Source organism: Capricornis sumatraensis, chromosome 8 (assembly GCF_032405125.1).
Source record: "Capricornis sumatraensis isolate serow.1 chromosome 8, serow.2, whole genome shotgun sequence".
In the NCBI taxonomy this organism is placed as follows: domain Eukaryota; kingdom Metazoa; phylum Chordata; class Mammalia; order Artiodactyla; family Bovidae; genus Capricornis; species Capricornis sumatraensis.
The window spans coordinates 95324476-95348991 of NC_091076.1; the positions used below are offsets into that span (position 1 = coordinate 95324476).

The 24516-nt window shown below is 45.6% G+C and overlaps 3 protein-coding genes across 5 annotated transcripts in view; all 3 read right to left on the reverse strand.

The window, feature by feature from the left end:
* Positions 1-8383, reverse strand: part of LOC138083662 (leucine-rich repeat-containing protein 37A3-like) — a 46851-nt gene extending 38468 nt beyond the window's left edge. Inside the window, exons 1-6 of the mRNA XM_068977488.1 lie at positions 6626-8383; positions 5768-5836; positions 4356-5407; positions 4030-4256; positions 3573-3735; positions 1155-1226 (exon numbers count right to left, since the gene is read on the reverse strand). Of these exons, the coding sequence (XP_068833589.1) occupies positions 1155-1226; positions 3573-3735; positions 4030-4256; positions 4356-5407; positions 5768-5836; positions 6626-8182 (3140 nt within the window). The 5' untranslated portion in view covers positions 8183-8383. The remainder of the gene's footprint in view (positions 1-1154; positions 1227-3572; positions 3736-4029; positions 4257-4355; positions 5408-5767; positions 5837-6625) is intronic.
* A 511-nt stretch (positions 8384-8894) lies between these two features.
* RDM1 (RAD52 motif containing 1) lies at positions 8895-18557 on the reverse strand. Of its 3 annotated transcripts, XM_068978392.1 has the most exons (7): positions 18462-18557; positions 17899-18078; positions 14813-14935; positions 14268-14439; positions 13309-13407; positions 10436-10521; positions 8895-8987 (listed from the first exon to the last, which is right to left on the reverse strand). In XM_068978392.1, exons 1-7 carry the CDS (start codon positions 18555-18557, stop codon positions 8895-8897), a joined length of 849 nt encoding a protein of 282 aa, XP_068834493.1. The 3 variants fall into 3 exon arrangements, with proteins under 3 accessions (XP_068834493.1, XP_068834494.1, XP_068834495.1); XM_068978393.1 differs by lacking the exon at positions 13309-13407; XM_068978394.1 differs by lacking the exons at positions 10436-10521; positions 13309-13407; positions 14268-14439.
* A 1312-nt stretch (positions 18558-19869) lies between these two features.
* Positions 19870-24275, reverse strand: LYZL6 (lysozyme like 6). Its single transcript, XM_068975845.1, has 4 exons — positions 24137-24275; positions 23042-23200; positions 22042-22120; positions 19870-19939 (listed from the first exon to the last, which is right to left on the reverse strand). The coding sequence occupies exons 1-4, from the start codon at positions 24273-24275 to the stop codon at positions 19870-19872; spliced, it is 447 nt and encodes a 148-aa protein (XP_068831946.1).
* Positions 24276-24516: the final 241 nt, after the last annotated feature.

Sequence of the window (24516 nt, forward strand, 5' to 3'; positions counted from 1 at the left end):
TAGTCAAGACTATGGTTTTTCCAGTAGTCATGTATGGATGTGAGAGTTGGTCTGTGAAGAAAGCTGAGCGCCGAAGAATTGATGCTTTTGAACTGTGGTGTTGGAGAAGACTCTTGAGAGTCCCTTGGTCTGCAAGGAGATCCAACCAGTCCATCCTAAAGGAGATCAGTCCTGGGTGTTCATTGGAAGGACGGATGTTGAAGCTGAAACTCCAATAATTTGGCCACCTCATGTGAAGAGCTGACTCATTTGAAAAGACCCTGATGCTGGGAAAGATTGAGGGAGGAGGAGAAGGCGATAACAGAGGATGAGATGGTTGGATGGCATCACTGACTCAATGGACATGAGTTTGGGTAAACTCTGGGAGCTGGTGATGGACAGGGAGGCCTGGCGTGCTGCGGTTTATGGGGTCCCAGAGTCGGACACGACTGAGAGACTGAACTGAACTGAAAAATTTATATCTACATAGTCTTCACCCCAATAATCCCATTTCTAGATATCTATTCTACAGAAATACCTGACCAGATTCACAAAGGTGCCCGTATGAGGATATTCATTGCAGCAATGCATGCAACAAGAAAACTGGACATACAAATGTCCTTCAATAGGAGCATTATTAAACTGTGATACATTTATACTATGGAATATTATGCAGGAGTTGAAATGAATGGGCTAACCCTCTATGTACTAGGCATGAAAGAAATCTAAGACATCATGAAATGAAAGAATCAAGTTGCAAGATGTTTCATTTGTGTAAAAAAGATAAGAAAATCATACAAGAAACCTATTTGGTTATCTGGAAATATATATGTATTCAAATGTATAGGAAAGAGTCTGGAAGGATATATACTAAACTCAAAGCAGCTTGAATGGGGTTTAGGGAGCAAGGAGGGTTTTCACTAAACCTGTTATTTTTACATAATGAGAATATAATCATACAATACTCATATAATGGAAAATAAATTACTGACTTTAAATAGAGCCTGCCAAATTTAATCTTTAAAATAAACACAGAATTTCAATCAATAGGTTGCTTTGGGAGATGAAAGGGGAAATACCTTTTCTCACAGCTATTGACCTCAAAATTCTGGACCAAGAAGGATCTTACAAGACAGTTAGCAGTTTGTATTCACATTTGGACATCATATACTCACAGTTTCTCAGCCCAACGGTATGCCTTCCATATATTTTCATCAATGTAAGAAATATAGTTTCCTTGGAAATTTCTGTGAAGAAACACAGGTTATATCCTTGAACAGGCAGGAAAAGAATGAAGAGAATATGTAAAAGAACCATGGCCACCTTATGGGTAATATTCAAATGCAGAAAAAAACAGATTTTTAATTCCCACAGCTTCCCAGTGTGTGTGCTTAGTCCAACTCTTTGTGACCTTCTGGACTATAAACCTGCCAGGCTCCTCTGTTCATGAGATTATCCAGGCAAGAATACTGGAGTGAGTAGGCATTCCCTTTTCTGGGTGATCTTCCCAACCCAGGGATCAAACCTTAAATGTTTAAAACGGAACTCATCTTCCCCTAACTAGCTCTCCTTCCCAACTGCTGTATTTCCACTTGTTACACCACCATCATTCCCCCCATCGCGCAGGCATGCTAAGTCACTTCAGTTGTGTCCAACTCTTTGCAACTCCAGGGACTGTAACCCTCCAGGCTCCTCTCTCCATTGAATTCTCCAGGCAAGAAAACTGGAGTGGGTTGCCATTTCCTTCTCCAGGGGATCTTCCCAACCCAGGGAATCAACCCATGTCTCTTATGTCTCCTGCTTTGGCAGGTGGGTTCTTTACCACTAGCACCACCTGGGAAGCCCCATCAACATAAGCGATTTTTCTCTTTCCCACATACCCAAGTCCACCAACGCTAGTCAATGGCTACATCTAGTTGGTTTTGCCTTTGTCATGCTCTCATGATTTTCTTTCTACTCTTCTCACAACCACTCTAATTCAGCCCTTTCTCACTTTACCCCTAGATTTTCCTAGACCATTCTATTTGGTCTTAATAATTCTCTTCGTTTAATCATTTGTCTTTCTTGCTTGAAAACTTTCAGTGGCTCCGCATATCTCACATCATCACTTTCAAACCTCCATTAGGGTAGCCAAGGTTTTCCATAATCGTAGATTTCATTGTTCTCTAACCCAATCTTTTGGGCTTCCCTGGTGGCTCAGCGATAAGGAATTCACTTGCCAATGCAGATGTGGGTTTGATCCCTGGGTCAGGAAGATCCCTTGGACAAGGAAACGGCAATCCATTCCAGAATTCTTGCCTGGGAAATCCCCTGGGTGGAGGTGCCTGGTGGGCTACAGTCCATGGGGTCAAAAAGAGTCAGATATGACTTAGCTACTAAACCACCACCACCAACCCGCTTCTTTTTACAGCCAGACTAATCTATGAAATCCTGATCATCCTCGCAGGCACACATTTGCCTAGACCGTGCTCTCTGTTTTTTCTCTAACAAATCACAGCCAATGTTTTAAGTCCCAGCTGAAATTTTAACTTATCCATACAGCTTTCCCTGACCTCCACACCCTAATGATTACAGGTTCTGGTGAACTACAGCAGATATCTGTATCTCTTTTAATGCTTAACTGCATATTATCTCCCTTTTAAAGCACATCCCCTTTCTTCTCACCTATCATTGCCATGTTCTGCAGACAATGTCATACTTCTGTGATGCCCACAGTACTTAGCCCTGTGTTGGGCACAAAATGGGTGTTATACATAGAAATCAGGGGACAAAGATGAGTTCTAGATATAACTGAGGAACTAAATATAATAATAGCTACCACTAACATATATGCTAGGCACTGATGTTTTACATGTATTTTACATGTATTGTGTGTGTTAGTCGCTCAGTTGGGTCCGACTCTTTGAGACCCCATGGAACCTGCCAGGCTCCTCTGTCCATGGAATTCTCTAGGCAAGAATACTGGAAATGGAAATTTCCTTCTCCAGGGGATCTTCCTGACCCAGGGATAGAACCTGGGTCTCCCACATTGCAGGTAGATTCTTAACCATTTGAGGCACCAGGAAAGCCCATATATGTTAGGCACTGGTGTAAGAGCTTTACATGTATTAACTCATCTAAATCTCACAACAATCCTATGAGATGACAATTATCATCATTCCCACCTTACAGATGCGGAAATTGAGTCACAAAGCTAGCAAATTACAGACATGGGTTTAAACCCAGGCAGTTCAGCTCTGGAGTCTCTACTCTTAACCATTTGTTGTTTCACCACCAATGAGGTGGGGAGAGGGACATGTTGCTGTAAAGAGGATGGAGCAAAGATGGGAGAAGAGTAGATGTTGAGGAATTAAATAATGGGGTAAAAATTAGAGAAGGAAAAAGAATAGGGGTGATTATAAGTAAAAGACTGGAGAAGAGGCAACAATAGTAAGGAGGAGAATGAATATAAGGAGTCGTTGACAAATGAAAGGTTAAAAATGGCAAGTTAGTCAATATGGGTTGGGGAGATGAGAAAGACCCAGGAAAACCTGGAAGAGGGGCTGCCACGTTAGGCAGAATGCAGAGAACAAATAAAGAAAGGCCGTTCTTACAAGATGGTGAAGGTGCCATTGTAGGAGTTGGGCCCTGGCGCAGGCACTCTGTGGAGCTTCTGCTTTGCACTCAGACCAGCACATGACAGCGTCTCATCTTTGCAGGTACAGAGCTTACATACATTGATGGTTGTGGTGGCATTCTGTACTGGCTGCTTCTTTCCTAGGATATGTTTTATACCAGGGGGACTTCTGGGTACCGAAAATGGAGTCAAAGGAGAAAGAACCATCCGAGATATCATCTCAGATGACCTTGGTTGCTGAGATATGCTAACTCCCAGGTCCACAGTTGGGACTGTGGCTTGAGTCAGGTTTGGCGGAGGAAGTGTCACCTCTGGGGGAGCCGTGGTCTGCTGCAGGGTGGTAGAATATTCAGACACCATAGCAGGTTCCGGGGTTATGGTAAGCTCCAGGTTTGCATGATGAGTTGTGATGCTGGGTGATGTTGGAGGCTGACTTTGATCCTTGCTTGGGGTCTCCTGAAGGGTTGGAGGAGGTTCAGCCTCCGTATTATTCACTGCGGTAACGTTAACTTCCACGTCCATAGGCTGAATTGTGACTTCAGTCAGGTTTGGCTGGGCAAGTGTCCCCTCAGGCTGTTCTGGAGGAGAAGCTGTGGTCTGTGGCAGGGCAGTAGAATGTTCAGATGTAGCAGGCTCTGGAGTTACGGTAAGCTCCAGGTCCACATGATAAGCGGTGACGCCGGGCGACGCCGCCTCGAGTGCTGGACCTGTCACCTCGGAATACAATGGCGGCTGAGCTACAACTTCCTTAATGGGTTTTGGAGGCTGAGCTTGGGTCTGCTGCGCAGTTGGAGAAGGTTCAACCTCCACAGTGGATTCCGGAGTTAGTGTAAGTTCCAGGTCCAAAGATTGGAAGGTGACCCCACTCAAGGCTGGGCGCTGAGACTGAACTGGCTTTGGATGTGGCTGTGTTAACTCAGGGTATGGTGGAAGAGCTGCAGTCTGCTGTAGGCCTGTGGAATATTCAGGCTCTGTCGTAGGTTCTGGAGTTGTGTTAGGCCTCTGGCCCGATGGTTGAACTGTGACACTGGGCAGCAGTTGGCTCTGAGCTGGCATTGGAACAGTCACCTCTTGCTGCACTGGATGCTGAGCTGGGGTCTCCTGCATGGCTGGAGAAGATTCAGCCTCATTCGTAGATTCTGGAGTTATGGTAAGTTCCAGGTCCAAAGGTTTAAATTTGAATTCTGTCAATTGAGACTGAACTTGCTCTGGATTTGGAAGTGTCACCTCAGGGGGTTTGGGGCGAAGAGCTGTAGAAGATTCAGCTTCTACAGTAGGCTCTGGAGTTACAGTAGGCTCCGGGTTGAGAGGCTGAACTGTGATGCTTGGCAGTGTTGGATTCTGAGCTTGATACTGGCCTGGAGTTGAATCAGCCACAACCTCCTTAGGTGGCTCTACAGGCTGAGGTGGTAGCTCCTGCATGGTTGGAGAAGGTTCTTCCTCCTTAGTAGGCTCTGGCTTTATGCTCAGTTCAAGGTCCAAAGGTTGAACTGTGACCTCAGTCAAGGTTGGATGTTGAACCTGAACCTGCTCTGGATTAGGAATTGTCGCCTCCAGGGGTGTAGAAGGTTCTGGAGTTATGGTAGGCTTCTGGGCCAAAGGTTTGATGGTGGCACTGGTTACGTTTGAATGATGAGTCTGATCCTGTCCTGGTGTTGAAACTGTCACCTCATAAAGCATTGGAGTTTGTGCTACAACCTCTGTAGGTGGCACTGGAGGCTGAGATGGGGAGCCCTGCTGGGCTGGAGAAGGTTCTATCTCTTTAAGGGGTGGGGCTGGGAACTCCTCTTGGTTTGGAGAAGATCCTACATTCTGAGGGGGCCGTAGAAGGTGAGGAAGGGTCCCCTGAGGGGCTGGAAGTGGTTCCATCTTTGCAGGGGGTTCTGATGTCTGAGTCTGAAGCAACTTCTGTGTGGGAGAAGACACCACCTCCTTGGGGGGCTTGAGAGATACAGTTGAGCTCCCCTGGGGAACTGGAGACTGAGCTGGGTGTCCCCCCTGGGCTAAAGGAAGCTTGATCCCCCCAGGGGGATCTGGAGTATGAGCAGCGTTCTCCAGATGCACTGGAGAATGTTCAAGCTCTTTAGTGGGGCCTGGAGTTAGGGCAACTGCCAGATCCACGGATTTAGCAGTGATATGAGGTAACACTGGACCCAGAGGTGAGACTGTTACCTCATTCTCTACTAAAGGTTGAGTAGCAGCATCGTTGGTGTCCTTTGGAGGCTGAGCTGGTTGCTCATGCTGGACCACAAAAAGTTCATTTTCAGAGGCAGTCGGTGGCTGATTTGAAACCTCTTGCTGGACTGACAAAGGTTTTAACTGCCCAGGGGACACTGTAGACTGAGCTAAGGTTTCCTTTTGGGGTGGAGACGTTTTAACCTTATTAGTGAATGCTGGAGTGATGGTGAGTGCAAGATCCACAGGTTTGACAGTGGCGCTGGGCCACTGCAGAAGCTGACCTAGAGAAGAAACTGTTGTCACATGATGTTCTGGAGAGAGAACTATAATTTCATTAGGGAGCTCTGGACGCTGAGCTGTGGCCTCCTGCTGGGATGGAGAAGGTACAATCTCATGAGCCTGTAGATCCTGAGCTGGGGTCTCCTGTTGTTCTGAAGGTGTAATTTGGTTAACAGCTTCTGGAGATGGGACTGGAGCTGGCACTTGAACTGGCAAAGGTTCAGCTTCCTCAGGCAACTGTGAAAGCAGTGTGGGGGCCTCTGGCGGGGATGCAGAAGATTCTGCATTAGTAAGGGGCACTGAGGACTGAGCCAAAGGCATCTGCTGACTTGGAGAAAGTCCTGCCACCGGAGTGGGTTCTGTGGTTACGGTAAGCTCTAGATCTGCAGGTTTGACAGTGACATTGGATATGCTTGAATGTTGAGTAGGTTGCTCCACCAGGGTTGCAGCAGATTCTGTCTCCACTGGAGACAGAGCTAGGGTCTCCTGCTGGGTGGGAAAAGATTCAGCCTCATTAGGGGACTCTGGAGACAGAGCAGCATCTTCCTCCTGGACTGGAGAAGATCCAGCTACTCCAAAAGAGTCTGACAGCTGAGTCAGGGTCTCCTGCTGGGTGAGAGAGGGTTCAACTTCCCCAGTAGGCTCAGAAGGCTGAGTTAGTTGCTCCTGTTCACTTGAAGAAGGCTCCACTTCCTCGGGGGTCTGGCCTGTGGTCTCCTGCTGGCTTGGAATAGCTTCAACTTCCCCAGTAAGCTCAGAAGGCTGAGCTGGTTGCTCCTGCTCACTTGAAAGTTCAACCTCCCCCAGGGTCTCTGGAGGCTTCTGCTGAGTTGCAGGAAATTTAGTTTTCTTAATGAGTGTAGGAGTGATGGCAAGTTTCAAATTATGAGGTTGAAATGTAACATTGTGCAGGTTTGAATGAACCTGATGTTGAATGCCATGTTGAACTATTACCTCATCACTAATTGGAATTTGGAGTACATACTCAGTAGGGAACCCTGGAGCTTGAGTTGGGGTCTCTTGATGGAGCATAGATGCAACTGTCTCAGGGTGCTTTGCAGGCTGAGATAGGTCCTCCGGCTGGACTGGAGTTTCAACCCCTTCCTGTTGCTCTGGAAACTCAGATGGGCCCTCCTGTTGGGCTGGAAGAGGTTCAACCTCCTCAAAGCGCTCTGGAGGCTGAGATAGGACCTCCTGCTGGACTGGAGAAGGTTCCACCTCTTTAGTGACTTCTGGAGTCAAGGTAAGCACCAGATCCAGAGGTTTAACAGTGACATTGTGCAAGCGTGACTGCTGAACTTTATGATGTGCTACTGGTCGAGCTACAGTCTCCTTAGGTGTCTCCAAAGGCTGGGCTAGGGCCTCCTCAGGGCTTGAGGTTTCTACTTCCTCAGGGGCCTCTGAAGGCTGAGACAGAGCCTCCTGTTGAAGTAGAGGTGGTTCTACCTCTTCAATGGGCTCCAGATGCTGAGCCTGGGCCTCCTCCTGGGATGAAAAAGATTCAGCCTCCTCAGGCGACTCTTGTTGGGATAAAGATTCCAACTGCTCGGTGGGCAATGGTTGGCGAGTGTGGTACGCCTGCTGAGATGAAGAAATTTCAGCCTCAGGGGGCTCTGGAGGTTGATCTGGGCTCCCCAGAAAATCCGTAGGTAGGCTCTCCTCAGGATAAAAGGCATCCATATTGGAATCTAAATAATCATCCTGCAGTTCTTCTAGACCCTGATTTTTTTTTCCAAGTTGTCTTGTAGTTCCAACAACAACTTTGGCAAGAGGTCGATGCTTAACAAGATCTTTCTTCAGGTTTGAGGGTGAAACAATAAACTTCGTTGGTTTTGAGCTCTTACTACCTAGAGGTGGAACAAGTATTTCAAATGATTGATTTTCAGCCTGATCTAGACCTACAGTTTTAGCCTTACTTTTGTGTTGAGGAGGCAGAACCAAGGCTTGATTCTGATCCCAGTCTAGCACTGGAACTGCTGCTGGGAGCTTTTGATGCTGGGTTAGCTTGTCATCCAGATCCTCGTGTAGAATAGCAAACTTATCTGGCTCTGCCAACAGCTCTCCAGCTGAATCCGAGTCCAGGTATGGAACCAGAGTCTCACTCAGATCCTCATGAGGCAGGGCCAACATGTGGTCTGGAGAGAAGGAAGTCAAGTAATTAAAAACCCCCGGCTCTGCCAGGGGTGTGAGTGCATGGGGCGATTCGGGCGGGAGGTCAGAGGAGTGTGAAGACCAGGGCTCAGTCAGCCCTGGGGGGTCCGAGGTCAACTGGACAGGGCCCTGGGCCCACTCCAGAGACTGAGCTGCCTGAACCAAAATCCACAACGGTTGCCAGGTAAAGAGGAGCCAGAGGCGCAGCCGGGACATGACATGCGGAGGCTCCCGGGCGCAGCGACCCAGGCCAGTGGGGCGCCGGCGCCGCCCCTGAGCGGGAGCCGAACCGTTATGTGAGCCCACAACGCGCGCGCACCGTTAGCAACCGCGCGCCCCTCCCCCGCCCGGCGTCCAGCCCTTTATTTACGACACCTTTAGTTACGCCACCTTTATTAGGTTCGAACCAATCTGCGCCATCTGAGTGCGCCTTTTTCCCAGAGTCACCAGGGCGCAAACCAAGCCATCCTTTCTCTCGCACAGGTGACAGGGACCTCCGGCCGGGCCCTCTCCCCAGCCTCCCCCAGCCCCTCCCGGACTCTGCGCAACCAGGCAGGATTTGGGCTGCAGACCTAAATGGCCCTGAATGCTGACAGCCCAGGGGTCCGGGGAGGAGTGGAAGGTGATGCGGAGCTTCCCAAGGAAGCCCCAGAGGCCAAGCATTCCGGGCAATTCAGAAGCGCTAGTCCAGCTATGGCACTGTAAACTCTTCCTCCTCAAAGCTGAAGTCTGAGAGGCATTCTTCCTCCCCTTGGCCACACGGCTTCCAGGAAAAGCAGCTGACCTGCAAAATGAGCAGCACTAATTAGGCTGGCGAGAGGGGAGCACACCTGACAATTTTAAAGTTATTCAAAAATGTTGCTCTTTCCTCTAAACTTTCAGTACCCAAGTCTGGTCATTAATTCACCACTTTGCTGTTAAGGGTTACCACCAAATCAGTGATGACTTCAAATTTTCTGTAGGAGAGGCTTTGGGCAAGTGAGCAAGTCATTCTGGGAAAGAATGTCCAACCAAGTGAATGGCCCTTTACATTACCATGGGAAAACTTGCCCCATCCCACCTCGTTTCAACACAGCCATTAATCTAGAAAAAATTGCAGTGTCACAGAGTCCTGCTCTGTGTACACACCTGGAGAAAACACTTAAGATGTTAAAAGTCAGCACGTTTTAGTAATTTTCTTGAAATACTGTAACTAAGCACGCAGTTTACTTTCTTCACAGTCCTTTTAAATAATCTAGTCCTTTTTGTTTGGCAAGACCTCTAACGTTTAAACTCCAAGAGAAAAGGAGCTTCATCTTATTCCCACTGTCCAACCTAATGTTTTTTAAATGGAACTGATTCGAAGATTGGCCTCATTTGGGAACGGATTTGTTTCTATAATCAGGTTTCCAAAATCTTTAACATCAATACCGATTCCTCTCCTCTCTCATTTCATAGGAAGCCAGCCTTCTAAAAGCCCAAACATGGATACGTTTGAAGTTTCCGTGACTTATTTGATTTAAATTGAATTAAAATAATTATTTTGTGAAGAAAAAACTTTCAAAACTTTTATGTTTTTCAGGACATAACCACCTCTTCTTTCTCTACTTTTTTCTCTTCAAAACAAACTTTGCAACATTGGGGTGGGTTAAATAATCAGAAATCTAGCCCCAAATTAAGTTCTCAATGACATGAAACACATTTTTTGCTTTTTTTAAAAAAATCCTATATGCAGTACATTAATGTTTTCTTTTAGAAATTACTTTGACAACTTAATCCCTGATTTGAGGCATTCATATAATTGGTTTACAGAAAGGTCCTTCAGCAAAATATTTCACACAAAATACATATGAGATCTGGGTAAAACACCTTATTTGAAAGGCATTAATACATTAATACAGTTTTCACACACTGTAGCATAATCACAACAAATTAAAGCCATAATTACTTTGTTCCCAAATGCCCACAATTCTGTTTGAGGGGAGTTCTAAGAGGCCTGTGTCTTCTCCTGTGTCCACAACTGTACAAGTACCTCATGGTCCTCAACCCTGCACTCCAAATTTCAAATAAGGGGTCAGAGAGAAGGCTCGGACATCAGGAAAAGTCCTAGAAACTTCCTGCCTCAAAAGCAGTTTCAGAGTTTCACATTTCCCTAAGGATGATGGAGCTGAGCAGACATGCCAAGAATCTTCTGGCTGTTTTGAATTATGGCTACCCTGGCTTTGAATCCCTTGAGTCTTTCTCTCCACATACTTGAATTAAATCCTGTAGTTCCTCTTCGGTTCTAGCATCTGTGACCTCTTCACAGCATCTATACGCCACAGCTATTTTACCACTTTCTGAAATAGAGTTAACAAATATCAATTCAGAAATTTTGTTCCAAAACTTCCTGTGCACAATGGTAGCATCCAATAATTAGACATTCTTTTTATTTCTAAATGCAGAAAACAAGAGCATTTTCCTAGCAGTTCCCTCATGTGACACATATCATTACTATTTGTGAAAAAATATTTAAAAGAAGTATCAATTTTGGTTCAAAAACCTTTATGATCTTAAAAATAAGAACTAAGGAATGATGCAGTAAAAGCTGTGGAAACAAAAATGTTCAATCACAATATGATTAAATAGGAAGTCATTAAGGAGGGGTCAAAGTGAGTTCAAACCGGGGATAGATACCACTGGACTATACAGGAAATGTCTTATTAGAAGCGAGGCAAATGTCTACTACTTGGGACCAAAATTCTACCAGATACAAAGAACAAAGCTTTGGAGAGAGAATTTTACTGGCCTATGTACCTTTTGGACTACACAGCTTCCCTCAAGGCAAACTACAGCCACCAGGGTTTTCCATTTAAGGAATTTTGAGTGCATATAAGGAACACTATTTGCATATTCAGTTCAGTTCAGTTCAGTCGCTCAGTCATGTCCAACTCTTTGCAACTCCATGAACCGCAGCATGCCAGGCCTCCCTGTCCATCACCAACTCCCGGAGTTCACTCAAACTCACGTCTATCGAGTTGGTGATGCTATCCAGCCATCTCATCCTCCTCTGTCGTCCCCTTCTCCTCTTGCCCCAATCCCTCCCAGCATCAGAGTCTTTTCCAATGAGTCAACTCTTCACATGAGGTGGCCAAAGTACTGGAGTTTCAGCTTCAGCATCATTCCTTCCAAAGAACACCCAGGACTGATCTCCTTTAGAATGGACTGGTTGGATCTCCTTGCAGTCCAAGGGACTCTCAAGAGTCTTCTCCAACACCACAGTTCAAAAGCATCAATTCTTTGGCACTCAGCTTTCTTTAGAGTCCTACTCTCATATCCATACATGACTACTGGAAAAACCATAGCCTTGACTAAATGGACCTTAGTCGGCAAAGTAATGTCTCTGCTTTTGAATATGCTATCTCGGCTGGTCATAACTTTCCTTCCAAGGAGTAAGCATCTTTTAATTTCATGGCTGCAATCACCATCTGCAGTGATTTTGGAGCCCCCAAAAATAAAGTCTGACACTGTTTCCACTGTTTCCCCATCTATTTCCCAAGAAGTGATGGGACCAGATGCCATGATCTTCGTTTTCTGAATGTTGAGCTTTAAACCAACTTTTTCACTCTCCTCTTTCACTTTCATCAAGAGGCTCTTTAGTTCCTCTTCACTTTCTGCCATAAGGGTGGTGTCATCGGCTTATCTGAGGTTCTTGATATTTCTCCCGGCAATCTTGATTCCAGCTTGTGCTTCTTCCAGCCCAGCGTTCCTCATGATGTACTCTGCGTATAAGTTAAATAAGCAGGGTGACAATATACAGCCTTGATGTACTCCTTTTCCTATTTGGAACCAGTCTGTTGTTCTATGTCCAGTTCTAACTCTAACCCTTGAGCTATGGAGCCAACTGCATTTGCATATCAGGGATAGGCAAACAACCTAGACAGTTAGTTTGGTTCTCAAAGGTTGTTACTGGAATTGACAGTTCATGGAGATTCTGCCTGGTGACCAGGGAAGTCAAACTTCACTGGAACGACTGCCCAGGCTGGAAGGCTGACACCAGTCCAAGGCCAACTCTGACAAGCAAATAAGGTCTCTGACAACTTAGCTAGCATTTCTCAGTCCCTAAGCCTGCAGGGCCGTGAAACAGGGGAGCAATTCTGTTCCAGGGATCCACCAACCATGAAGTTTCCTTTGGGCACAGCCTGTGACATTCTCACCCTATATAACTCAATAGGGTACATAATCAAGCTATTCAATAGCATGATCACACTCAAGGCTCACAAAAATGTATATAAGAATCGTATTCACCCAATATATCAGAAATGAAAACTGAAATTGATTTCAAAACATAATGTAATCAACTCTTCAATAAAACAACAATAATAATAACAGTCAAAACATTTTGTCTGCTTACTATGTTCCAGGCATGGTTCTAAGACTTACATTCATCATCTTATTTACTCTTACAATATCCCCCCACAAGGTAAGCTGAAATACTAACCCTACTTATAGATCAAGAAATTGCAGCTTAGAGATATTTAATACCTTCAAATCTCTCTGGCTAGAAAACCTAAAATTGCAACAACAAAAAAAATCTAAGAGACAAAGTCAGGACTCAAACACAGGTGTCCAAGGCTTATAGTCACTATACTATTCTGTATGATAAGTCAGCCAGCGAGAAAGAAGAACTGGATCAAACACTTTCTATATGAACTGAGGCAAGTCAGTCTACATCTAAACAGTGGGGACAATAATATTTGTGTCATTTTTCTCATAAATGCCACAAAGAACAAATTTGAGACTGTTGCTGTGAAAGCATTTGGTAAATGAAAGAATACGTAGTGTTTTATTTTTAAACATTCTTTTTTTTTACTTTTTATTTATCTATTTACTTGGCTGTGCCAGGTCTTAGCTGTGACATGCAGAATCTTTAGTTGTGGCATGTGGGAGCCACATGCTACTTCGCTGATGAGGGATCAAACCCAGGCCCCCTGTATTGGGAGCACAGAGTCTTAGCCACTAGACCACCAGGGAAATCCCTAAGTAGTGTTTTAGATAACCATTATTTTCATCTAATTAACTTTTCAAATAAGTTTAATTGCTCATTGAAACTGAAGTACTTTAAGGACAATCAAAAAAAGTCTTACCTAAAACCACAATCTGCAGTTTCTGGAATGCATCTGTCATAGCCTTCTGAATAGCAAGCTTCTGGGTTTTTTTCCTTTTCATAAGGAGTGATAATGGCCCTAAATCCAACCAAAACAAATGAATTTAAAATGCTTATCTGGATAACTGATTTCTAGGTTGTATGTTTAAAAATTTAAAAATGCACCTGTGATTCTTAGATCATTATCTTAGTGATTAAGGGTGAACACAACACTAGGGTGTGGTTGAATGACTACGATGTAGTTATATTCTGGCAGGGCACGTTTTTCCTGCTCACATCTATTCTTGAAGTTCCTGAAATACTGGATGGGAGATGCAAACCAAGAACGTGGCACAAATCTCTCATTACTCACAGATTCCACATGGACAAGCTACAGCCACGCTCCTGCAGACTCCTGCGTTGAGAGGGCTGGATTCACAGTGAGACAGATGCTCTGGCCTCTCTCCAGGCATCACTTTCAGGTGGATGGTGGGGCCTCCTCCACTCCCTTGGCTAACAGCCCTGCTTCTGACTGAAGCCCTAGTGCCAAGGGAATCCATACCAGTGGGAATCCCCTTTCCAGGGATCTACATTTGACTTTCTTCACTCAAGCCCTTCCATAGGAGGCAAAGGACTGAACCTTTACACAAGAGTTTATTGAAATCTTTAGACAATGATTTTGTTGGGATAACTGAAGGCCACAAGAGATTTGAAGGACTATTTTAGCAGAAAACACATTATTAACCAAAAATGGAAAAAGAAAAAAAAAACCACCTTAATTTTCCCTCCTCCTTGGCAGTCAGTCAGTTCTAAAACTCTTAAGTTTAAGGTCCTGTCAGGTATTGCCTAAGTTAAAAACCTATGTGGCAAAGGAGAAAAACTCTGCCCAGGACTTCAGCTGCTTGGCAAAGGTGATGATGTATCTGAAAAGGCAAGTTTCAGAAAAAAAGGAAAACAGACCTTCTTCCAAGTTATCCAAAGGTTCCTCAGCCATGCCAACTCCTGGACTTCTGCACTCGTAGGATGGCAACACCACCTCTAAAGCACAGAAGAACTTCAGGCTTTGCCTCTGAAGAGGTGCCACAATATCTTCATTTTCCCTTTCTTCTTCAGGGTCAGAAAGATCCTGAAGCTGTTAGGATTTTGAATTAAAGATTATACTTCAAAATATTCTGTTTTGAAAACTAAAAAACTCCCATCAATCCCAGTTAATAGTTGAGGTGTCCTATAGCTTCAAAATCAAGTGAGATTTGCAAATGAATTACTAGGTACAGAGAACTACTTTTTATTATACATCACACAATTACTGGAGAAAATTATGGACACCACCATTTAAGTCACTGAGATGATCAACGAGTTCTAGGTGGCACGTCCATGCTCAGATACTTCCATGAGGAAGTCTTTCCCATCTCCTCCCTGTAGCCTAGTTCTAGTTTTCTTTCTAAAGTGTAGGAGTTCAGTGTTGAAAGGGGCCTGGTTGGTCAAAGAAAATCTACAGAGTTTACCTTAATGATCCTTTTTGACCATCCATTGAAACCAAAGTAGTAATTTGCCAATTCTTGGCATCTGGAGCTGTTTAGGGCAAGGGCGTTGTGCTGAACCGCCTTATGTTGGGTGCCAAGACGAATCTAAAGACATAAGAAACCTAAAAATATCACAATCTGACAGAGACTTATTTTGGATATACCTGTTTGTCAATACCGGTTTCATGTTGCTGTGTTGTTTAGTGGCCAAGTTGTGTCCGACTCTTGTGACCCCACAGACTGTAGCCTTCCAAGTTCCTCTGTCCATAGGATTTCCCAGGCAAGAATACTGGAGTGGGTTGCCATTTCCTCCTCTGGGGGATCTTCCCACCCAGGGAGTTAACCCGCGTCTCCTGAATTGCAGGCAGATTCTTTATCCCTGAGCCACCTGGGAAACCCCAACCAATTTCAGAGTGATTGTAAAGATTATATATGACATTTTAAGTAATGAGTTCACAGTGAGCCCTAAATAAGTGTTCTTTATTATTTTTAATAAGTCAGTACTTTTCTGCATCATTTCCAGAACCGCTGATTCATCAGGTTTCCCTGACCTCTGGTGGTGAAAGTGATGATGAAAGCAACCAAGGAAGCCCAGCAGAAGCCTATTCTAGGGCTGTGAGTAAGCAAAGGAAGGAAACTTTTAGTCATCTTATCCCCATCTTATCCTGCTTGAGAATATGACCTGAAGGGGAGATAAGGTGGACCGGCCACTGAAGTAGGACCTTAATCTGTAGCATCCCCTCCCCAAGTTACTAACCCCTGTTAGAAGAGGGAATACACATACCTCTATAAATTTTATAAGTAACCAAGACTTAGAGGTTCATCTACATTGACAAATTCTTTGAGAGTATAAATATTTCCAGCATTAACTCTCCAAATAACTTACACAGTATCACATTACTGTGGATTTTTTACATCACTAGCACTTTGTTAAATGTCTATTTCCATTTTAAACAGGGTGTAGTATATAAATATACTAATAAAAATTCAAATAAAGTCAAAGCATTATTAATTCTTTATTTCTCTGTTTGGGGATCTTCCTCTATCACTTGTTTATGAACTTCTTAAGTGCTGGAAGGAACCATATCTTGTTACCAGGAACAAGCATAATTCTTGGCATATAATAGAGGACTGAGGGTCTGTTGACTCAGTGAACGAATGAAAGAATGAGTAAATAAGAAAATGAAATTACTTTCTCCAACTGAAGCTGCCTGCTGGGAAGGAGAAATGAAGACTAATTTTTAAATGTTGAGTGTCTTGTGGGAGGCTAGGCCCTGTATGCTGCTACTACTAAGTCACTTCAGTCGTGTCCAACTCTGTGCCACCCCATAGAAGGCAGCCCACCAGGCTCTGCTGTCCCTGGGATTCTCCAGGCAAGAACACTGGAGTGGGCTGCCATTTCCTTTTGCATGAAAGTGAATCTAATGCATGAAAGTGAAAAGTGAAAGTGAAGTCCCTCAGTCGTGTCTGACTCTTCGTGACCCCATGGACTGAAGCCTAGCAGGCTCCTCCTTCCATGGCATTTTCCAAGCAAAAGAACTGGAGTGGGTTGCCATTGCCTTCTCCAAGGCCCTGTATGGTGAGTCATAATTCAGCTGTCCTGGACAATGAGAAAGCTTCAGAAGAGCTCTGAGCACAGTAGAGAGTCTACATCTGGGATAACCTTGCCACAGTTCTCGCTGGCAAACAACATATAATTAAACTAGGAAACAATTGGGAGGGGGGTAAAAACTCAAGGTTCTGCATTACATAAAGAAATCTAATATGAATGCTCTTTCCTCTCAACTATATAGTGCCTTATAGAATATTTCCTTCATTTCTCTATCAGTGATGGGTTTTATGGTGTGTAAATCTCAAAACCTAAGTTTACGGAATGGTCTTAATGTTCAGTATAAGAAAAAGAGCTCATTACTCACAACTGATACCAAGTAATCGTTTCATAATCTTTCCAGTAATATCTAAGTGGGTATATGAAATGGTCGCAGCCAGTAGCCGGCAGATCATAGTCTCCAAATTAAAGAATGTCTGACAGGAAATCATTTCAATCATAGGGAGGAGAGCCCAGATTGAAGAGGGTGTAAAACAGGGTACAAAAGTGGGAAGTACTGTACCTAGAGTCACGTCTGAGGAGAGTTCTCAGATTCCACCAAGGTTAAACCAGTGAGAAGAGAAATATGGGTAAGAATAGGCAGCAAGGTCAGTGGGAAGTAGCCAGATCAAAAAACCAACCAGAGGGACTTCCCTGGTGATCCAGTGGTTAAGACTCCACCGTGCAAAGCAGGGGACATGGGTTCAATCCTTGGTCAGGGAATTAAGATCCCACATGCCCCGGCGCCACAACTAAGACTCGACCCAGCCAAATAAATAAATATTTTAAAAAAGAAGCCAACCAGAGGAGACATACAGTTATAAAGTGAAAGGCTTGGGAAATCTAAGCCATACTCACTTATTCAGAGGAATTGAAAAAATCCTTGGAAAAGGAATGGTGGCTGAATGGAGGCATATAGTGACATGTTCATTCTGGGGCTCTGGCAAAGTAAAACTGGCTAGCATGTTACTATGGAGCCATATTATTAGAATAATCATGCACTAAAGAATATTTTAACCATTTTCTGGAAACTGAAGGGAGTTCTGAATAGGCAGTTTGAAAATGATGATGATGATGATAAAGCATCCTTTATGTTACAACTGACTAAAGACTTTGTCAAGCTCACACATTTAAAATTCATATAAAACGATAAAGAACTCTTGTGAAGATTTCTTAAATTAAGGGGCAGCATCAAATGACATGGGGTTTAACATCAGTAAGTTTGGGTTTGACCTCTAGTTTCCATATTTATTGTCATGAACCTTAAGTAAGTCAGTTAACCATCCTGAGTTCGAGTTTCTTTGAAAAAGAAGAGAAAAGAAATAGGGGTGGGGGGAAGAAATGGGGAGCTGTGGGCGGTAAGTGGAGCAATGCATCTAAAAGCATTCTGTAAAGCAGAGTGCTTTACAAACGTTGGCCTATTCGTTTTAAATTCAGCACTTCATCCCAGCGGGGCGAGGAATTCCACATTTGGACCCACCTTCACTGGAGATTTCTGGAAAAGCTGCTTCTGGTCGCATGCCTTTTGGGCTCTGTGAGCATCCCTCGCTGAATAAAACTTGACGATGGCATAAAATCCAGGACCGGCCACTGCTGCGTTTGGGAAGACTCGGACCGAATACAGAAGGCCGAACTGGGAGAAGACTGTGAACAGAGAATGCTGTAGGGTGGTCCCACGCTAAGTAAGAGCAGGAAATTTCAAGCCCAGAAACCAAATTGCCCATTCGCTTATATTCTCCCCAGCCCTTCGCCACAGGCAACGGTGGTGAGCCTCCCAACTCCAAACACTTCTCATTTCACAAACAAGTTTCCCTCTGAACTCCTAAGCTTCGAGAAGCATTAGGAGGCAGTGTGAGGCCTGCTGGGAACTATCTCTCAAAAATCTGTAAGGACGAGTTGACTGCTCCGGTCGGCTCTAGAACTAAGATTCCTCTCAGCGAAGACCACAGGCGGGCTAGGTGCTGAAGCAGGGCCCCGGGGCTCCCAATTACTAGGGCGCGAGACGACTTTCTCCATCCCTCCCTCCACCTCGGCCTGGCTCACTTGCAAGGCCTCGGCCGTGGGTCCAGAGCTCAGTTCCCAAACAAGCAAGGTTTTGTCACTCCCTGTGGGAACCGCAAAAGGTACCAACTCCGCCATCCTCCCGTCACCGCGCGTGCGCGGCTCGAGAGAAAGCCGCACTGCGCCTGCGCACGGCGCGCCCGCGCTTTTTTAAAAGGAGCGCGTGAGGGGGCGGGGCCAGCTCTGGGGGAATGAGACGAGGGCGGTGCGTCTCCGCCTCTAGTTCCCCTTCCGCAGCTGCGTCGCCGGGGAGACCTTGGAATTTAGTGTTAAGAGTACTAAGTGAAAGTGAAAGTGAAGTCGCGCAGTCGTATCCGATTGTTTGCGACCCCATGGACAGTAGCCTACGAGGCTCCGCCGTCTAGGGGATTTTCCAGGCAAGAATACTGGAGTGGGCTGCCATTTCCTTCTCCAGGGGATCTTCCCAATCCAGGAATCGAACCCGGGTCTCCTGCATTGCAGACAGACGCTTTACCGTCTGAGCTACCAGGGAAGCCCAGAGTATTAGGTAGTTAGCAGTAAATACCTACTGAACTTTAAAATTTTAGATGTCCCGACTCTGTGGGAAATGACCACCAAAGATGAAACACTTGGACCTAAGAGTGTTTCTTTTCATGAGTTTTAAATTATGCAAATCAAGGTATAACTTACTAAAGCCATCAACAGTCTAGTTTGAAATCCTTAAAAAGCTGGTTTCTAGCCCATTTTCCTAAAGTACCCCCAAATCACCTGCCATATTTCTACACCCCTACCATGACTTTCTCCACTTCAATATATCAGAACTTTAGCCTCACTCATTACCTACTTCTGAGCTCTTTTACTTCAAAAATAGTTGACTTTAGAGAAATAACTTGGATCTTGATACTGTTTCAAACCAATAACTACAGATTTTATTATCCATTTCATTATTTTTGCATTCATAGTATGTGTCCATTTATTCATTGTATCCATTATTCACAGATGTCTTTGCTTCTGCAGCTGGATTAGGAACACCACATGAACAACAGTTACCATTTATCATCCTTCTTCTAGTACCTAGCACACACTCATAATCTATTAGGTACTCAAATATAGGTGGAATTAATCATGAATAAATTAACACATTCTTTGCACAAGGAATGGTTTAATAATTCCAAAAAAATAGAGAAGCTTCTTTCATCGTGGTCTTCTTGGTTTGCAAATGACAGTCAGGAACCAGGGACCTGGGCCTGGATGGGAACAAGGAGGAAGCCCTAGAAAACCATTTATTCCTGGGGCTCTGGTCAGTTTTATTTGTAAATGGGAAGGGAAGAAAATAACATGAAGTGGAGGCACGAGGAAGAAGAACTGAAGAATTCCCGAGTGAGGAGAGGAGTTCTGGAATGACTCCACCACAGGCCTGCTCCCTGCCTCATGCCAGGTGACAGCCTGTCATCCAGTAGGAGAGGGGCCGGCCGGCACAGTGCAACCTCCATTTTACCCTGTGAAGAGAAAGAAGAGTGGTTCTTGCTTCCTACTTGGCAGCTGCTTCTTAACACATGACCCAGCGTTACGTGAGTATTCCATACAGAGCAACGCCCAGAAACCCCTTCATTCCCAGCTCTCTACTGGGTCCTCCTGTGGCCCATCTGATTCTTCCTTTAATTTCTGTCATCCATAGTGTTTGCTCCTTCCCCCTACTTAGTATACTTCCACATTTTCAAATCCTCAACTCCTTCTGAAGGGGGGAGCACTTTTTTACAGGGCTTACTAAAAAATAAATAAATAAATAAATAGTAACTTACAGAGTTACTAAAAAAAAAAAAAAAAAGAAATCCCAGGTGTAACTATTGACTTTCCCTTCAGAAAGGGTCAGCCCTAACAGTCATCAATGCCCCCTACTCTCTCCCTCTCTCTATTTTTTGGTAAAGTTGCTATGTGCATTCATTAAAAAAAAATTATTTATTTGGCTGTGCTGGGTCTTAGTTGCGGCATGTGGGATCCAGTTCCCTGACGAGGGATCGAACCTGGGCCCCCTGCTTTGGGAGTGTGGAGTCTTAGCCACTGGACCACGAGGGAAGCCCCAGTGCCCCTTATTTTGCATGGTGTTTTTGGAGCATGCAGGCTTCCCTGGTGGCTCAGGTGATAAGGAATCCGCCTGCAATACAGGAGACCCAGGTTTGATCCCAGGGTAGGGAGGATCCCCTGGAGAAGGGAATGGCAAACCACTCTAGTATTCTTGCTTGGAGAATTCCATGGACAGAGGAACCTGGCGGGCTACAGTGCGTGGGGTTGCAAAGAGTCGGACATGACTAACACTTCACTTCACTTTGGAGCATGCAAGGCACTTAACTCCTGTTTTCAGTTTCCGGTAGAGGCAGCCATTTACATTGTTTATATATACAGTTTGAGGCTTAGAAATGTTAAATAATCAACTCAACATCCACCATAGTTAAGCTGGATCTGCAACACTCATCCAGCTGATGAACAATACTTTTTTTTTTATAGAAATGTTGCTGCCAGTTATGGAGAGAGGGTCCCATGGCAGCCATATTTATGTTGCTTAATTGCTTCCATCCCGCAGTCCGTGGGGTTGCTGAGGGTCGGACATGACTGAGCGACTTCACTTTCACGCATTGGAGAAGAAAATGGCAACCCACTCCAGTGTTCTTGCCTGGAGAATCCCAGGGACAGGGGAGCCTGGTGGGCTGCCTTCTATGGGGTCACACAGAGTCGGACACGACTGAAGTGACTTAGCAGCAACAGCAGCAGCTACAGCTGAATGGAGCTGGGTCACCAGGTCCAAGTTGAACCCAACAGATCCTCTGTCTGGATTAGGACTAAGCCTTGTGGGTCTCTATGGTCATTTAGGACATTAGCCCATAGATTCAGGGCAGACATAGTCTTTCTGGTGGACTGTAGATTAGAGAAAGCTGGTCTGCAGAGGGAGTAGTGAGGCCAAGGCACCGAGAGAAGCAAAAACCTGCCACGGAAAGTCCCCAGCCCTGCTTCCATCCCTTTCCTGAGGCCTAACTGCACCCCTCGTGTGGGCCCAGCAAGACACCTTGTCCTCTCAGCCTAAATCCACCGCGCCCCCCTCCCCAACACACCCCTAATCCCAGCTAGCTAAAGTCATTCTGTTACTGCAACCAAAAGAGTTTTGCTGGATATAGCATCAAAGAAAGAGCTAGATAGATCCCTGCTGCTGCTACTGCTGCTAAGTTGCTTCAGTCGTGTCCGACTCTGTGCGACCCCACAGACAGCAGCCCACCAGGCTCCCCGTCCCTGGGATTCTCCAGGCAAGAACACTGGAATAGGTTGCCATTTCCTTCTCCAATACATGAAGGGGAAAAGAGAAAGTGAAGTCGCTCAGTCATGTCTGACTCTTAGCGACCCCATGGACCAGGCTCCTCCAGCCATGGGATTTTCCAGGCAAGAGTACTGGAGTGGGGTGCCTATCCCAGGTGCTACTGAGTCAGAGTTCCTGCCACAGCCCCCATTTTTCTAGACTGTAGAGAAAGTCCTGACCTACTGTCCCCTTCTCTGCCACCACATCTTTCTTAAGGCTCTGCCCACTAACTTCGTCCCAAAGTGACCTCCTCACCAGTTCTTCATCCCTCCCGCTCCGGACACAATCTTTTTTGCACAGTTGATAATTGCGAGAAGATTGGGGCTCAGCAGTTCTGAAAGAAGAGGAGAAAGAGAATATCCATGAGAGTGCCAGGGACAGTCCCAAAGACTGGCTGTTCCTGCAAGGCACCTCCCACCCAGAGGCTGAGAACTTCCAGTGGAGGCATGGCCTCCTTCTCAGAGGCCCATCTGGGCATCCATACAATGGCTGGTGGAGGTTGGGGGTGGCTGGGGAGTAGGGGAAGGAGGGTCAGGAGGACAGAGATTTGGGTCTGTTTACTGCCATACTCCCTAGTGGATGGTGGTTCTCCCCAAGTGTGGAGGTTTCTAGGGAAAGAAGAAGCCAAAACAGGCTGCACAGAGAGCAAGGTGAAGTCCTGCCAAGGAAGTGAGGCTCTTCAGGTGAAGAGCCGAGGGCCATTCATCAGAGTTCAAAGGAGGAGATGAGGTCTCCTCCTCATCACAGAGTCATGGACCTGTGGAATCTTCTGGACTAGCCCTGAGGTGGGGACTTTGCACTTGACCTTCGGTCAGACCATTAGCCAAGGACAGCACTGCTTGCTGACAAGAGCTGAGCCTTCAGGGCCATCAGTGTGGCATTTGGCACTGGTTCTATGAGCCTCAGTTTGCTCATCTGTAAAGTGGGGATCATATTCGTCTCTATCACATAGCAAGTTGGGTAAAATGAGCCATGTGTGCAAAGTACTGAGTATGTAATACACTCAATAAATGTTGGCTGCTGCACTGCTCTGCTCTACTGACTGTGCAGAGCCTTTGTGGATCCTGAGAGCACCCTGCAGAACCTCCTGTGAGCATCCAGGGACACAGTCACACCCCTTGCTCAGTAAAGGAATTCACTGATTCCTTGAGCCATCCCTCTGGGGGTGTTCACGGGCTGTGCATGGGAAGGGAAGTCCCGTGAGTAGAGCCTGGTCACCTCTCTCACCTCTCCCACCCTGGGGCCCCTGCCAGACCTTGACAGTCCACTTGGCAGTTGTTTTCCGTGTGACTCTGGTAATCGTTGCACCAGTAGTGGCTGTTGATCTGGAAGATGCCATAGTCAAAGCTGCCATCTGTGTTTTCATTTACCTTTGTTATGTTGAAATCACTCTCTACGAAAGCCAGGCACAGCCCTTAGAACAGGGAGAAGAGGGTTTTCAGAGGGGGTGGCCAAGCTGAGGGAGAAGGAAGACGGAGGAGAAAGGGACGAGGAATCAGAAGAAAGGAACAAGGACTGAGAGGCTAGATGGGGCTGGCAGGCCAGAAGCATCCATCAGCTTCTCCTCTCATTTTTCAGTCCATTCAGCCAGCCACCCATCAGTACAACCACTCATGCATCCCTCGGTCCATCCAGCCTTTCTGCACTTAATGATCACCTACTGTGTGCTAGAAGCTGTGCAAAGCTCAGGGAGGGACATTTAGCTGGGTCAAATGCAGATGCTGCCTTCAAGGAGCCTATAGAGTAAGAATGAAACTATGGACCTAAAAACCCACAAGGCAAAATAAAAGGAGAGAGTGTTGTAAGGCAGATATGTGCACAAATTCTGGGCCGAAAGGAGCTATCTCTATTGTGGAGCGGGATAAAGCCTTTGCACTGGCTGTTCGCTCTGCCTGGAATGCTCTTCCCCCAGACGTTTGGGGGACTGGATCCTTTTCTCTATTCAGCACTTCTCAAAGTCACCTCCTCAGAGAGGCCTTCCTTGACTTCCCCTTCTACAACAGTGTCACCCATCACTCCCCCTGACTTATTCTTCTGCATAGCATTATCACCACCAGGAGGCACTTCATATATTTGTATGTTTCTTGCTGCCTCTTCTCCTAGGATGTGAATTCTGTAAGAGAAGGAGCTATGTTGAAATCTGCACCCCCAGCACCTAAAATCATTCCTGTGACATAGTAAGTGCTCAGTTAATAATGGTTGAACAAATATGGAATGTTGGGAAAGCCTTCTTGGAGAGGGCTGGTTTGTTCACTTGACTTTGAAAAAACAAATAAGAGAAGAAAGAAAGATGGCCACCAAGGGCATGACCATGGGAAGCGGGAGGAGGGAGTGAGAAAATGTCACTCACAGTCAGTCAGGGAGTAGCCCTCAAACCCATCCAAGTCCTCCTGGTGCAGCACCTTGGCCAAGTCACAGCGGCCGATGAGGCTGGCTTGATCCACAGCAACGAGGCAGCTGACCAAGGAGATGAGCAGTGGGCTTGTCATCCTTGGAGGGGAGGAGGCACGGTGGAGGGTGAGCGGCGCAGGCCCTGCGGGTCCTGGAGTCTCCCAGACTGCCTGCTGGTCTTCTCCCGGGGAATCTGGAGAGGGCAGCCAAATGTCCTCACTCACTCACTGCTCCCTTCCTGGCTATTTCTCTTTCCTTTCATGTATTATTCTATAAATACTTTGTTTGTTTGTTTTTTGGTCTCCTCTTTGGTTTTTTATTCCCAATTTAAAATTAACA

Coding starts and splice junctions, on each gene's coding strand:
- LYZL6 (XM_068975845.1), bottom strand. CDS start 24,275: ATGACAAGCCCACTGCTCATCTCCTTGGTCAGCTGCCTCGTTGCTGTG. Junction 22,121..23,041: donor CTGCCAAGTGGACTGTCAAG/GTCTGGCAGGGG, acceptor CTCTTCTTTCAG/AACTGCTGAGCCCCAATCTT. Junction 19,940..22,041: donor GCGGGAGGGATGAAGAACTG/GTGAGGAGGTCA, acceptor TTCTCTTCACAG/GGTAAAATGGAGGTTGCACT.
- RDM1 (XM_068978392.1), bottom strand. CDS start 18,557: ATGGCGGAGTTGGTACCTTTTGCGGTTCCCACAGGGAGTGACAAAACC. Junction 14,936..17,898: donor TCCAGAAATCTCCAGTGAAG/GTGGGTCCAAAT, acceptor TTATGTCTTTAG/ATTCGTCTTGGCACCCAACA. Junction 10,522..13,308: donor ACTGCAGATTGTGGTTTTAG/GTAAGACTTTTT, acceptor ACTCTATTTCAG/AAAGTGGTAAAATAGCTGTG.